Source organism: Notamacropus eugenii, chromosome 3 (genome assembly GCF_028372415.1).
Source record: "Notamacropus eugenii isolate mMacEug1 chromosome 3, mMacEug1.pri_v2, whole genome shotgun sequence".
Taxonomy (NCBI): domain Eukaryota; kingdom Metazoa; phylum Chordata; class Mammalia; order Diprotodontia; family Macropodidae; genus Notamacropus; species Notamacropus eugenii.
The window spans coordinates 474,195,714-474,210,787 of record NC_092874.1 but is presented as its reverse complement, the minus strand read 5'-3'; the positions used below and the strand labels follow the sequence as shown (position 1 = coordinate 474,210,787).

The 15,074-nt window shown below is 42.7% G+C and overlaps 1 protein-coding gene across 3 annotated transcripts in view; it reads right to left on the bottom strand.

Annotated features, from left to right (window-relative positions):
- The window catches only part of IL17RD (interleukin 17 receptor D), an 82,600-nt gene that overhangs the window by 58,007 nt on the left and 9,519 nt on the right, over nucleotides 1-15,074 (bottom strand). Inside the window, exon 1 of one of the 3 annotated variants that reach the window (XM_072598995.1) lies at nucleotides 4,806-5,805. The exons of the other annotated variants lie outside the window; for them this stretch is intronic. Within the exon in view, the coding sequence (XP_072455096.1) occupies nucleotides 4,806-4,835 (30 nt within the window). The 5' untranslated portion in view covers nucleotides 4,836-5,805. Of the gene's footprint in view, nucleotides 1-4,805; nucleotides 5,806-15,074 lie in introns of those variants that run through there. 3 annotated transcript variants of the gene reach the window in all.

The following is a 15,074-nucleotide window of genomic DNA, read 5'->3' as shown; positions in this document are numbered from 1 at the left end:
GCTTTCTTTGCATCTCCACACTCAGTACAGTACCTAGCACACAGTAGGCGCTCCATAAATGTTTGCTGACTATCAACGATCTGGCTCAACTCTGCAGGTTGTTTCCCCATCTCCAAGCATTTGTACAGGCTGCCCTCTTCTCCTCAGTACTGCCTTTCCTCCAAGGATTAGCTCAGATGGCATTCCTTATCAGAAGCCCTCCCAGATTCTACCAGCTAAGACTGTCCTCTCCCTTCTCAAATAATCCCAGAGGACAATTTTTAAAATTATATTTTATTATCATGAAGACCCACTTTCTCTCTCTTTCTTCCCTCTCTAGCCCAATGAAAAAGCAAGAAAAACAAAATCTTCTTACAACCTTATATAATCAAACAAAACAAATTCTCCCATTGGCTCTACCTCCACAAAATATGCCTCAGTCTGCCCTGTGAGTCCATCATCTGAGAGTGGGGAGCATGCTTCCTCATGGGTCCTCTGGAACTGACCGTGGTCACTATGTTGATCAGAGCTCTTAAGCCTTTCAAAGTGGTTTGTCTTTACGGTTACCGATTAAGTTTTTCTCCTGGTTCTGCTCACTTCAGTCTACATCAGTTGACACGAAGGAAGTCTTCCCATGCTTCTCTGAAACCATCCCTCCCAAGGCATTGTGAATGGCCTCTCCTTTGATCCTCGTCACTTCCTACCTTGTATCACACTCTCAGTACAGTGCTGCATCCCTCCAAAAGGACTGAAGCTTCTGGAAAGAAGGAAGCAAAGGGCACTCATTCATTAAGTGCTCTTGTTGGGCCAAGCCTTATGCTAACGGCTGTGGATACAAAAAGGAAAAAAGCAAACACAGTCCCAGTCCTCATGGAGTTTATACTCTAATATAAGGAAACAACACACACAGGATCATCACCTGTTACAGTTCATTTGCTACATGTATGGATGCTGGGCAGATCACATGACCTCCCTAAGGCCTCAGTTTCCTCATCTGTAAAACAAGGTTGGCTAAGACGGCCTCCCAGTTTCCTTCTGGCTCTAAATCATGCTCCTCTCTGCCTAGACTGATATTAAGATAAACAGCTTAGCGTTCATGAGGTTCTTTTTTCCTTAAAAGTTGCTTAACATTTTAATCATAAGTGATGACTGCCTGTTTTTCAAAGGCTTTCTAACGGAGACCATCTTTCTCCTGTTGGCACACGTTAATGAGGTTTTTTTCTCTACTACATACACTCAGGATAAGGTATCCACCCTCTGTGGATGATTACAGGTAGGTGTGGTCCAGAGTCCAAGATGAGAAGGCAAGGAGAGGTGGCTATTTGCACTAAGGGAGTACCTTTATTGATGAGAACCATAATCCCACCCTCTTCAAAGGCAGTTTTTGAGGCTAGCCAAAAACTTGATCTTGAATAGGAAGTGAGAAGCCCTACCACACCCTCCCCCCCTCCCCCAAGATTCTCTCCTTTGTTCACCATTTAGCAAAGCTGTTAGAGAACAAAATACTCACAAACCCCAGGCTAACATCACTGGGTTTCAACCAACAAAACGCTGCCCTCCTCCCTAGGATCTTGTAGTTTTATAGTACATTTAGAAAAGCAAGGCCATTTAGGAGAATATAAATCCTTGGGAAAAACAGGTTTAAGTACATCTGAAATGGGGCCAAGACAAAGGTCATGTGTCCAATGTAGACTGTGAGACTGGGGGCTTAAATGCTGTTTTTCTACTATACGGTTACTAAAAAAGCAACAGGAGCACTCCCAGCCAGGCTTTTTTATCACATGAAGAAGGCTCTGTCCAAGCCGGTAGGGTGGGCACTCCCTCCCCTCACAAAGCTGACCCCCTGACCTTTCCAGTCTTGGCCATCTTGGCATCTAGCATAGCTATTAAATGGCACTGCTAGCTGACCAGGGAACTTCCAAGGCTCAGTCTTATTAAGTGGTTATGAATGTGAAGCAGGACAGAGTGATTAGAGAGACAGAAACAGAATGGTGTCATGGAGACCATGCTGGCTGGGCCTAGAGTCAGGAAGACACAAGTTCAAATCCAGCCTCAGATACTGATTAGCTGTGTGACCCTAGGCAATTTCACCTCTTTGTCTGCCTCAGTTTCCTCATGTATAAAAAGGGTGAAACTCGATGTCCTCTCAGATAAATTCCTGATTCAATTATCTGTTATGTGCTCTGGGTGAGGAGAAAGAATATGGATTCTTCTAATCTGAATCTCCCATAATTCCTCTCCTCAGTCCTCCAGAGTACAAGATGGTCCTCACCAGCCACACTCCTCTACTCTGGTTTTAAGGTCTGTTGTAAGGAGGGTTACTGAGAGCTACCTTAAACCCTCACTTCCTCTCCTTCCCTCCTATCAGCCAAGTTCCCAGACTCATGGTGGTAGAAAGCACCTCAGAGACCAATTAGTCCAATTCCCTCATTCTGGATGAGGAAAATGAGGCCCAAGGATGTAAGGTGACTCATCCAAAGGTCACCCAGGTAGCTTAGTAGGGACTGGAGAACATGTCTGGCCCCAAATTCAGAGCTCTTTCCACACTGGGTCAGACAATCATCCAGGTCCTAGGATATGTTCAGCTCTGCTGCAGGCAAAGAGACAAAAAAGTCTTGGTCCTTGCCCTCAAGACACTTACCATTTCATTAAGAAATAGAAGTAATACAGAGGAAAGAGTTATGACCTCTCCTTGGGTCCCAATCCCTTCTCATCACTTCAGGCAGGCTGAGCCCACCACCGTCCCTTCACTCTTTGATCTGTAGTCTTTCCCTATGTCCTGGTTCTTTCATTCCATGCTGACTTTAGACATGTTCACCTTCTCCACCTTTAAAAAATCTTCCCTTGACCCTACTATTCCCCTCAGTCAGTCATTCTCCATCCCTCCTCCCTTTCAATGCTAAACTCAGAGAAAAAGCCACTACTCCTGTGGCTTCCATGACCCCTACTCTTCCTCACTCTCTGGACAATCTGGCATACAATCTCATCACTCAATTCAAGTGGTGAATAATCTTCCTAATAATTCCAGACAGATCCGATCTTGTCATCCTTCTGCTCAAAAATCATCAGGGATTCCCCACTGTCTACGGATGAATGCTCAGACTCTCTTGCCTAGAATTCAAAGCCCCCTACAATCTGGCACCACTCTATCTTTCCAGCCAGATTGCATATTACTTACTTTTGCATTATCGGTTCTAGCCAAACTGGACCTATCTTCATGTTAGGGCTTATATGTCTGCGTCATTTCCCAAACCTAGAAGAATCTACCTCTCCTACTCTTGGTCTGTTCCATTGTGACCCACCTTTTAAAAGTCAATGCAAATGCCAACCTTGGTTTCTTTCAGTGCATCAACAAAATTACAGGGTCGTGTGGCCTCTGCTACATTTCCTTTTTATCTTCTTTTATCGCACATTAACAGTGTTCCCCTTAAATTTACTCTAGTAGAGAGCGCTGGTGTGGGAGGAAGAACTCTTGCAGCTAGTTTCTGGTCTGAAACTTCAGTTCTGAGTCATGTGGCATATTCTAATCCCCTTCTGACTCTGCTTAGCCATGGTATCCTCATCTGAGGGGGGAAAAAGTAACCTCGGCAGAAATAATACCTTCCCCTTGAGGCATGTCATGATGATAATGTAGGTAACACAAGCAAAGGGCATTGAACAACTCAAGAACTCCAGCAGCTCTGGGTAAACACCAGCTATTAATCTCTATTAAAAAAACAGGACTGTCTACTTTCCTGCTGTTTGTTTGGCAGATAGAGGTGGAAGATTCTGACTCACAATAGGCTTTGAAGGCTTAAAAAAAAAGAGCTTACAATGTTTTCCCCTATGGTTCATACCTTCCTAGGGCAATATACCAAATTCCATTTTAAAAATGGAATTCAGAATAAGGCAAAGCTTTGGAGAACGTCATCTCGGAAAGATAACGAGTCAGTCCAAGACTTCCTTTAGCTCCGGCACACCGACGTTCTCCACTTCTGCCCCATAGACATTTCTTGGAAAATGAACTTTGAGACATTCCTGATGGTCAATACCTACAGAAGTGAAGCAAACAGAACTCTACCATTTACAGATCATGTCCTTTCAGTCCTATCAGTCCACTCCCTGATTTAAGATAGTCGGAAAGGCTGAGGACGTCCACTTCATGTGGTAAAAATGCATTCATTAGCTCTCTCGCTATTCACAGGGACTTTCCTGAAATCAGACACTTTTGCCCCAGACCAGAAGATTGAAGCGATTTGAAATGAAAATATTTCCTGTCCCCTTCACTGCCAGTTTCTGTTCCCAGAGTGATCTAACAGATGACATCCAGTACAATAAATTCTTTTATTAACCATAAATTTGAGACTGCTTTAGGGATTTGGAGTGTTCAGTTTCATGCTGAAAAAATGTAATGTTATCCACAGACCATCAGCAGGCAACAAAAACAGAGGCACAGGTTAGGGGGCTTTGATCAAACCATAGCAAAAAACCATCTTTTGCCTTTAAAAGTTTGTCCTTGCACTAAAGGCATTTTTGTTTCCCAGAGAGCACCACAAAAGTTTCATCATTTGTCTCCAAGAGCTTAATTTTTTTGTCCCAACAAAAAACTTCTTTGACTCCATCCCAAGTACAGGTTTCTCCTCCCGGGAAGCTCAGTTAAACACACAGGAAGCTGGGATTGTGGAAAGCCTGGGGGAACTTCAAAATTCAAATGTGAAGATTAGAAGTCTAAACCAAATTCCAGGCTTCCTTCGCCAACACTGCTTGACTTCCTTTAATTACAACCAAGACGTAAAAGCCCCAAATTAATCCTCTGATACTGAACAAAAGATATGGTCTATTCATACCGCATCTTGGAGTGGAAATCTGCAGACCATGTACGCTTGGGGAGGGAGGGCCAGCACTCACATCAGTGCTGCTAGGACAGGAATCTCTGGGACCAGCCTGGGAATGCTGCTTTTCTCTGCTGTGACCCAAGCAGGGTAGATTTAAGAGAATAAACAAACAGAACCTTCCGACCCAGCCATCTCTACCTCAGAAAGGCTCCAGGTGGCCACTGTCAAATTTGCATACAATGACCATCTGCATTCCAGCTCCAGGAGGCAAAATCCCCCCCAAACTAGAAGATAAGAAGTAGAGATGGATGCTTTCTGGCCTCATCTGATCTGGCTGCCGATCAAAATCTGATCTATTTGGTGCCAGGAAAGAAAAAAGAAAAGTTGAGTCTTTGCAGTTCATTCTCTGGGGTGCTGAAAGTCCCCCTAGGAAATCTCTGAGTGAGATTTCACGGCCAGTGGTCCTGGATCAAAAAAGGAACCCGAGTGAATGGGACAGTCCCTGAATTATTTTTACAAATGCAGCTCTTGCCCCAGCCTAAGCCCCAAGGACTCGCATTTTCCCAAAACTTATGAATAAAAGATAAGAGGCTTTGTTTCCTTGGTTTGCCTGGCGTGATATAAGAATAACAGCTTGTCACTTGTTGACATTTTAACTTACTCCCCCCACCCCCAGCAGCATTAACTTGACTTGTTTCTGGGCATTTAAATCCTGCAAAAAAGATAGAGAACCCAGAAATCCTGGGCAACCCCACTTAAATTAATAAAAGGGGTGCTAAGAAAGGGCTTCTGGCAAATCAACTAATTTAATAAATAATGACGGAGCCAAGGGAGCAGAAAGAGGTGGAGGTGGACCTGTCTGAACTCAAGTGGAAGAATTTCAACTGTTCTAAAACGTTTTGCTCATTGGAAAGAAATGTTTGATTACACCCACCTTAACACTGGCAGGGGGCAGAGCACAGACAGAAGGCACTGCCCAATCAAGATTTCAGGCTGAGCTGCATTCCAAGCCCCAGAAAGGGAAAAGCTGACAACAGTTTGGAACAGTTCGGCATTCTTGAATTCCTCCTCATTTCTAGAAGGTACCAGGGACTTTTGAATAATCTTTAAAAGAGGAGATTAAGGGTCAGCAGGACAGCTCTAATACAAGGCTATACTTTCTTTAGGCTTTTAATAAGAAAAAATCCTCATTAACAGCAACATACACATAATCTCACACACAATGGACAAACTGCCCAGCTCTTAAATGATGCTGAAAGATTAGCTGGGCTCCACATTAATAAGCCTAAAACCCATCTTTTAATGGATATAAAGATGCTCTGATGTTTGTTACCTAGGAGAATAAAGACTCCTAAAAGGGAAGGGTACTGAACAATCATTCCTTGAACCTGAAATACTGTATTTAGAAGGTTGAAGTGAGGCTGTCGAGAGATATAAAATCAGGTGGCTACTGCCATCTTAATCTTTTAAAAGTTACCTTTAAAATGTCATCCTTCCTCAGCCCCACTCCCTTTCCCCTCCTCTCAAAAAATTTCATTCAAATATTTTATGTATATCTTGAGAAACATGAAAAGGAGAGGAGGAGATGCGTACAAAAATGCAGAGATATTAGAGAAAAGTAAAATAAGAAAGATAGTTATGGAAAATCAGGATTTGGTCACACACATCTGGCCTGTCTAATGCCAGGCCAGAACAGAGCCTTATAAGGGATTTGCACCCTGGTTCACCTGGGGGTATTTGAGTCTGGGAACCGCCACAGCCTTCCCTTACACAAAGGCTCGAATCAGCAGAGCATAACCAGATGTTACATTTTCTTTGCTTAATTTCTGTAAAACTCCATGACATCCTTTCTCCAATTAAAAAAGCAATACCAGGTTTTTTTGTGTCAGAGTTTTGTGGTTGTTGTGAGGGGGTTTTTTAAGCCACAGGAGCTATCTTTAGTGAACCATTCTAAGGATTTTCATTAATTCATAGTCAGCCAACCAGGACCTTTCCCACAGTCTCCTACAAAAAAGTCAGAGAAGTCACTGATTGCTTGGTTGGATCTGAATATGATCACAAGTCAGATCAGAAATATCTCCTTCCTCCCACAGGGAGGTGAGAAATTCAAAATCAAAGTTGCCCAAGCAAGGCTGGCTGAGCAAACAGACGCCTGGATGCTTGCATTGCCAACACCCGGCAAATCCTGGTCTAGAAAAGAAAGCCTAGGGCCATCTTTGCTTTTCATGCCTATCTTAAAGTGGCTTCAGAAAGGAAGAGCTATTTAAGAAACAGATTTTGTTGTTATCCATTTTTGGTTGTGTCCAAGGGACACCATTTTCTTGGCAAAGATACTGGAGCGGTCTGCCATTTCCTTCTCCAGCTCATTTTACTGATAAAAAGGCAAATGAAGGTAAATGGCTTGCCAAGGGCCACCTAGCTAGTAAATGTTTGAGGTCAGATCTGAACTCAGGAAGATGAGTCTTCCTGCCTCCAGACCTAGCACTCTATCCACTGGGCCACCTCACTACCCTAAAGAAATACATGGTACTTGTGCCAAAATGATCAAATTGCTTTCTTGCAAATCATGGTTATGCGATGCATGTCCTACTGATGTTCCATCTGATGAGTCTAGTATCAATAACTTCAGTGTTCAGGGAACACTCAGTCTAACTTAGAAACGTATGCTGGCTACTTAAAGCAGAGTTGTAACCAGAGAATGGTGACTAGGCCTTTAGGTCAAGGTGCCAAAAGAGATGGGGGCACGTTACCTTCCATTGAAAGGATCCCCACTAGAGGGTAGGGGAGCTCATGTCCTGGGAAGATACATGCATATATCTTAACTCATTTCAGACATTCAATTAGCTGAGGATTTCCTAAGTACTGCTATAGTCTCCAGTGACTAATGGACTCTTTCCACTTTCTGATTAAATAGCATGCTGCTTGGTTTCTATCACAACACCACCAACAATAAATGAATTGCCCCAGGGTCAGGAATTCCTAGTTACAGCAGAGAACAGCATGCCCAGCACTGGCCCACATGTTGATATACGTTAACTTTGGCAGGCAATACTATGCACAGATTACAGAAGCACAGACCTGCGCTGGAAGAGATCCCGGGGGCCATCTGGTCCAACCCCCTCACTTCACAGAGGAAGAAACTGAGGCACAAGGAAGGGCAGTGACTTGCCAAAGGTCGTACAAGTAAGGTCCCCTGAATTCAGAGCCATCATTCTTTGCACTGTAACTATACAGCCAAGAGGTCCGAGAGCCAATGATGCCCCTTAGAATACCAAGCAGAGCAGGAGGTTCTGCTTTGACTCCTCTCCTCCCCCTACACACACACACACACACACACACACACACACACACACAGCACTACCTTTCAGAAATCTAAGTAATAACTCTAGTATTTTTGGAAGGAGTTGAGATTTGTTGTTTCTTCCTGTTATTAAAAAAATATATATCTGTCATCACATTCCTCGCTACCACCAAATCTTCAGGTAAGGGCCTCCTTATTTCAGAATAACTCCAAACTCATTAGTGTGGGATCACTGACTCTAACCTAGTCCTTAATTGGAGATAATTGAAACATACATTGAAGGGACTACTACATGGAAGCCCAGGGCTTGAAAAGAGGAAATAAAATATCACCCTTGCTCCAAAGAAGCTCACAACCTAAGAAAGGGAAATTATTTAGCATTATATTTTATGGATAAATCTATGTAAGGCAGAATGGGTTAATTCATCAATAAGCATTTATTAGGCACTTATGTGCCAGGCAGCATTCAAAGCACTGATACAAAGACAAAAATAAGTCATTCTTTGCCTTCAGGGAATTTGTTCGCTTGAGGGTGTCAAGAGACAAGCCAAATCAGCAAGCATTTATTGAGCACTGACTATTTGTCAGACCCTGTGCTAGATGACCTGGATTCGAAGACCAAATAAACCAGCCCCTCCCCTCAAAGACCTTCCATTCTATTGGGGGAGGTAACATAAAAATAGACAAAATACATACAAGATAAATTAGGGTGAAGGACAGAAGAGCGCTAGTCCTTGAAAGGCATGAAGAAAAGGTTCACGGGGAAGGTATTGATGGGCAAGTTCTGAAGGAAACCTGGGACCCTAAGTGGAGAGAAGCCTAGATCGTGTGTTATGGGGAACTGAGGCACAGGGAAATATTACTTTCAGTCAGGAAACAAGTTCCCTGGAGATGGGATTCTCGAAGGATGAGGCTTCAGGAGGCAGAGATGTAGCCTGGGTAAGGTTGGAGGAAACAGGGCTAGCTGAAGGTATCTGGGACCTGGGAAGATCTCCTTCTGCACCTTTACATTCTTCTATGTATTACCCTCTAACGGTGTTTTATCTCTTTCTAGGCTCGCATGTTGAATTCTCCCAGTAGAATGTTAAGTTCCCTGTGGACAGGGGCTATTTTATTTGTGTATTTGGTTTTTCCCAGTTCTTTGAATATAGTCAGTGAGTGAATTCACCTACTTAACAAATCCATGCTGACTGATTGATTTATGAATCGATGCTCCTACCCCTTCAACATAGTTGTTCCCACTCCCACCTCCACCACCACCACCCCGCCCCAGCTCTGTCCACTGCCTTCCCCCGACATCCCCTACAAGTGTAACTATGACTTACCTCAAGGCAGAGCACTTTCAGGTTACACCACTAGCCCATGCCTCTCCAGGGTGAGTGAGCCCCTCATTTCCACCTGCCTGCTGAATACCTAGATCAGGGGTCATAGCTCTACCAGCACCTCAAAATTCAACACACACCAAACAATTCACTTAGCATCTTCCCTTCCCCTTGACTTCTTTCATTTTACTAATGACCACACCATCTTCCCAGCACGACTGCAGTCTCAGAGTGGATTTTGATTCTTTCCTCTTTCAAATGCCTAGGACCCAGCACCTCACCAACAATCATCCTACCACTAATGATTTATACTACACCTAACATTTACGTAACACTTTAAAGACATGATCTCATCTGATCCTCACAGAAACCCTGTGAGGTAGGTGCTATTGTATCCATCGTACAGATGAGTAAACTGAGGCTTAAAGAGAAGGGACACAACTAACCAGGCCTCCAAAAGCAGCATATGAAGTCTACAATCCCTCTCATCTTCATTCTCTTCCTTATTGACCATTCAATAATTACCTCAAACAGCAGGATGCCAAACAAATTCATGAAAATCACCAGCATTTCTGTTATTAACAAAACCAGGAAGCGTAAGGAGACCTCCCAACTCCCTTAACTTTCTGGGGGTGACTCACACAAGACAAACAGAGGACTCATGGAAAGACCATCAGATTTGGAATAAAAAAAAAAATTGGATTTGAAGCCTGGCTCGGATACTTGCTAGCTATGACGTCTTGGTTAAATTGCTCTATGCCTTGATTTCCTTATCTATAACAAAGTTGGACTAGGTTGCCATTCAAGGTTCCTACCTATTTTAATTCCATGGTTCCAAGTTCTCTATTCGCCAACCTATCCCATAAATCATTACACAATCTCTCTAATGCATGAGTGAGGACTTCCTCACTCCTCTGCTCGAAAGCTTTGAACTACTCCTCTCTGCCTATCAAATACAGCATGAACTGTTTATCCCAGCCCCAGTTCTACTCCATTGTCCTTTGTTCAGTCAGACCTTCATTCATTCAGAATGCCTCATTTTAGGAAGGACTTTGATGGGCTAGGAGTGTGCAGAGAAGACAGCTGGGCTGGAGATGGACCTTGAGTCTAAACTACATGAGACTGAAGAAACCAGAGGTGTTGAATCTGGACAAAGGAAGGTTTAAGTGTGCCTCTGACATCTAGCTAGAAGTATGTGAAGGGCTAATTTAAGGAAAAGGGATTAGATTTGATCAGTGTGGCCCCTGAGGGCAAAACAAGGAAAGAGGGGCAGAAGCCGCATGCTAGGGCTTTAAGTCAGGAAACAGCTTCCTAACAATTCCAGCTGCCCAGATAGTGGAATGGACTGACTGCCTTGGGAGGGGGAGCTTCCCTCTCTCCAGAGGTCTCTAAGACAAGATTCCTCTGGATCTCCCACTCCCACCCGACTTGTAAATGCCATAAAGAAAAGGGACTGGGTTTTATCTGACATTTTTGTCTCCCTCAGACTTCAGGACAACTTTGAAAAAAGTTTATTGAAACGAGCTGAAAATGTGGAGCCCATGACTGCCTATATATCTATATAGCAACTATATAGCATTTGTCGACTCCATACACCATCATGGGATGCCTTGTACCTTTCTGTAAGGATGGGGCTCAAGGCTTGTAGGGTTGTTCTGGGTTTTATTTGTTTTTATCCTCTGGGATATACCAGGCATATACCAGGCATGGCAGATACCAGGTCAATACCTCGCTGATAAGAGGCTCTCTGATATGACCTTGTAGAAAAAGAGCTGGCTCTAACATCTGAAGACCTGAGTTCAAATTCCCACTCTGTGTGGACTTGGGCCCACAAGTCGCTTAATTCTATAAAATCTGGGGATTCTGTCTAGAGGGCCTCTTGGGGCCCCTTCCAGCTTTAGATCCTATAACCCTGGCATGGATCAGGTCTCCTAGCAGTTTTTCCAAGTGACTCCCCCACCCCATCTGGAATGTGCTTTCTCCTCCCTTCTGTGCCTCCTGGTCTCCCTGATTTCCTTCAAATCTGAGATAAAATCTCACCTTCTCCATGCCAGGGCCTTCTTTCTGAGATTTCCTTTCCCCTACTCTGTCTCTATCATATATGGGCATGGTCACTGCATGTAGTCTCTCCCATTGGCAGAGAATATGCTTTTTAGCTTTCTTTGTACCCCTAGTGATTAGCACAGTGCCTGCAAAATGACCTAAATACTACGAATGTTTAAACTTGGAGAAACAGCATGGTGGGGAGAGTATTAGATCTGGAGACCAGAAAATCCTATCTGGGTGCCCATTTTATCTCTTCAACTAGATGACTTTTAAGGTTCCTTACATCTAAATCTATGACCCAATGAGTCAGGAAGACCTGAGTTCAGATGCTGCTCACTAGCTGTGTAATCATATGCAAGTAACCCAACTATTATCAGACATGGTTTCCTCACCCGTCAAAAAAGGGATAACCCCTACAGCACAACTTCTCTGCTGTTGTTATCTAGCGTGATAAAAGCCCTTCGCAAACATTAAATTGCTAAACAAAAGTCAGTTGTCATTCACTTCCAGGCCTTTGGATTCCCTCAGCCTAAAGCAAACATGTTGGTTTATTAAAGAAACACACTTTTGAGACCAGTCACTGATTCTCAACTCCTTGTTCCCATTGTCCTCAAAGGAGGTAGAGAAAAGGCTTCAGGCAGCCCCAAGAAGATGCTGCCTAGGAAGTGCATCTGGCAATAATGTAAAGGAAGGTCTAGTTTGGACTATTTTGTTGTTTTGGCTTAAACATTTGGTCTTGATTGCACAACATTTTCCTCGGATAAAGGGGGGATTGTTCTAGGGGAGGAGACCAGGAATCACCTGGACAGATTAAAGTCATGGGGAAATGGTTTCTAGCCCATATGGTCCTTTTAAATAAAATGCCACTCTTCATCCCAGAAGCACTCAAGGAAATCCTCTCTTTATTCTAACAAAGTCTCACAAACTGAAAATGGAAAGGAGGTCCATCACTTCTGGTTGGAAACTTAATGGAAATGAACTGTGCCTTTTAAAAAAAAAATTATAATTCTAAAGAAAAATAAAGTACAAACACAACACCTGGAAAAATGCTTAAGCCTCATTTTTTGGGAGGGGAGGGAGGGAGGGGAGGGATAAACTACATTTTCACTTTTAAGGGGTTATATTTAAATTCTAATCCTGGAAGATTTCAAAGGAATTCATTCCAAGTATTCATTTTAAGTGTGAAAGGTAAATATCAATCTAAACATTTTAATTAAAGCTAAGAATTTCTGAGGCCCCTTAAACACATAATCACACCAGTTTTGCTTTTTTTTTTACATTGTTCTGAGGTGGGTTCTAACTAGTTTATCAACAATGTTATAATTTTATGGGGAAGCAAAGTTACACTTTGTCTAACTTCACTGAAAATACTTAGCATCCCTTAGCCTTCAGATTTGTAAGGGAGTTTTAAAGCAGCTGTTACACTGTTAAGCTGTTAAACAGAAGTGCTGTTTCTGCATTGATGAGATAAATTCAAATTAAACTGGGTTTCTCAGATACATGCAGCAAATACAGTTTTAATTTAGTCTATGAATTAGGGAAAAAAAGTACCAGGAAATCTCAGCTTTAGAGTCGAATTAAGTGTTTACATCAAATCTTTGTTTTACCATCTTTCAAATGATTTATTAGAAGAGACAGCTGGTACCTATTAAGTACTCTCTCCAAATGTTGCACCTTTAATTAGTTAAAAATTTACATTCCCACTGACATTACCAAGGAATGAGACTAACTGACATTGCTAAGAAAAAAGAAGCTATTTTTTATCTGTTTTGGTCTTTTAAAATCCATCGCATCAATGGTCCAAAAACTTAAAAAGAAAAAAATCCTTCTCCCTCAGAAATTATAGTCATTAAGTTGTTCAGGCCCCCATCAAAAAATACCAAAGCAAGGGTTTGGAGGTTAAATTTCCAGCCTAGTTATTATGTTTTTGAAGTTTCTTGCCCAGGGTTTAGATCTGTGGGCATTTAAGAAAACATACCCTGGGGAAGAATAAAGAGTATCTTCTGCTCCATGGTTTTCTTAGTAACCTTTAAGTAAGACCTGCTATCCTAACTCTGGATTCTAGAGGCAGTAATAAGCAGATGAAATGCACAAGGAAACAGAGCTCAGAACCCGGATGAAATGTACAAGTAAAGGAAGTGTGGATTTCAGATGAAATTTACAAGTAAACAAAGCAGACTATGCAAACGACATTTCACTCCTTCCTAACCGAGTGAGAAAACCTCGTTTGGGACAATTTTTGCTCACAGAAATTTAATGAGCTGAAAGAAATGTTTAGGGGGGAAAACAAAAAATTGCACTTCTTTGATTACATATCCCTTTACTAGACAAACACATCTCCATCCAAATATTCCTGAGGAGGATCCCAAGTCACATTCAGACTCTGACTCTTCACTTTAACCTGTCCCCCTAGCTCTAACTTTAAACAGTACTCGTTAAATAGGGTATAACTACTCCAGAGCTTGTGTCTTTTCAATCAGTTAGTGTCCCTGCAGTGCTTAGAGTGGCAGAGGGGAAGTGGCCTGTGGTTAAACAGAGGAAATACCAAGGAATTTTAATAGAGCAAATAGTCTCTTTACTTCCTACAGGGTAGGACTTCAAAGACAGCCCTGCTCCAGAGGAGACAATGTGTTACAGGGGCCATCAGTCACTTAATAGTATGTCAAGTCTATTCAAAACTTACACGGAAGCCAAGATAAATACTACATAAGGAAGACAATATCCAAAACGGGTCAGGCGAGTTAAGCTAGCTAGAAATGGAAAAGCTGGGCCATCGGAAACAGATCAACTACTCCCAATTGTTTGTTTAGGAAAGGAGACCCTTAAAAGTTTATGAGAGACTTAAAACTGAAAAGATCTTTAGCCATCTGTGGTTAGCAGGAAGAGGGAGGCTGAGAGCACGAGGATAAACCTTGGGGAATTCAGTACAACACTTTCCTGGTGGAAAGATTCACTAAGCTGGATTTTTTCACCGTGTTTGGGAGAAAAACAGCCAGAACTAGCCTCGTGGGGCCCTGAGTCCATCAGATGGGCTCTACTTGGCTCCCAAGGCAATATTAGGAACAATGGATGAAAATTTAGAAAAGAAAAACTTATGTTGGGCATTAGGGAAAAACTAAAAGACTATGCAAAAGTGGAATGGGCTGCCTCAGAAGGTAGCTGGTGCCTATTTGGTGGATCTTTCTCAGGGATGAGTTAGTTGGCCTAGAAGGTTTCTAACAGCCTTCTGACCCTACAATTTTGTCCATTCTGTAGTTCTCTAAAACGAGGCAGCTGGAGTTCCCAAATGTGCAGTAACTGTCGGTCAATGCAAGGAGTAGGAGAGAAATGACGAGCCAGGAAGCAGCGCGCCAGGACTGTTTTGGCCTCAGCAAGCAGCAGAGTTGAGGGATGAGGGCGTACAATATTGGTGAGATCCACCAACATCAGATGAGAAAGAAATATAGGGATATAGACTCTATGACTTCATGGAAAATTAGGTTAAAAAAAGCATCCCTGGACAAATTCCAACCTATAAAAATGCTCTTAAGGACTGGGTAGGATTCCTGGGGACAAAGGCGGGGAGTGAAAGAGATGACCTTCAGGTTCCCTTCCAGCCTCCAGTAAGGACTC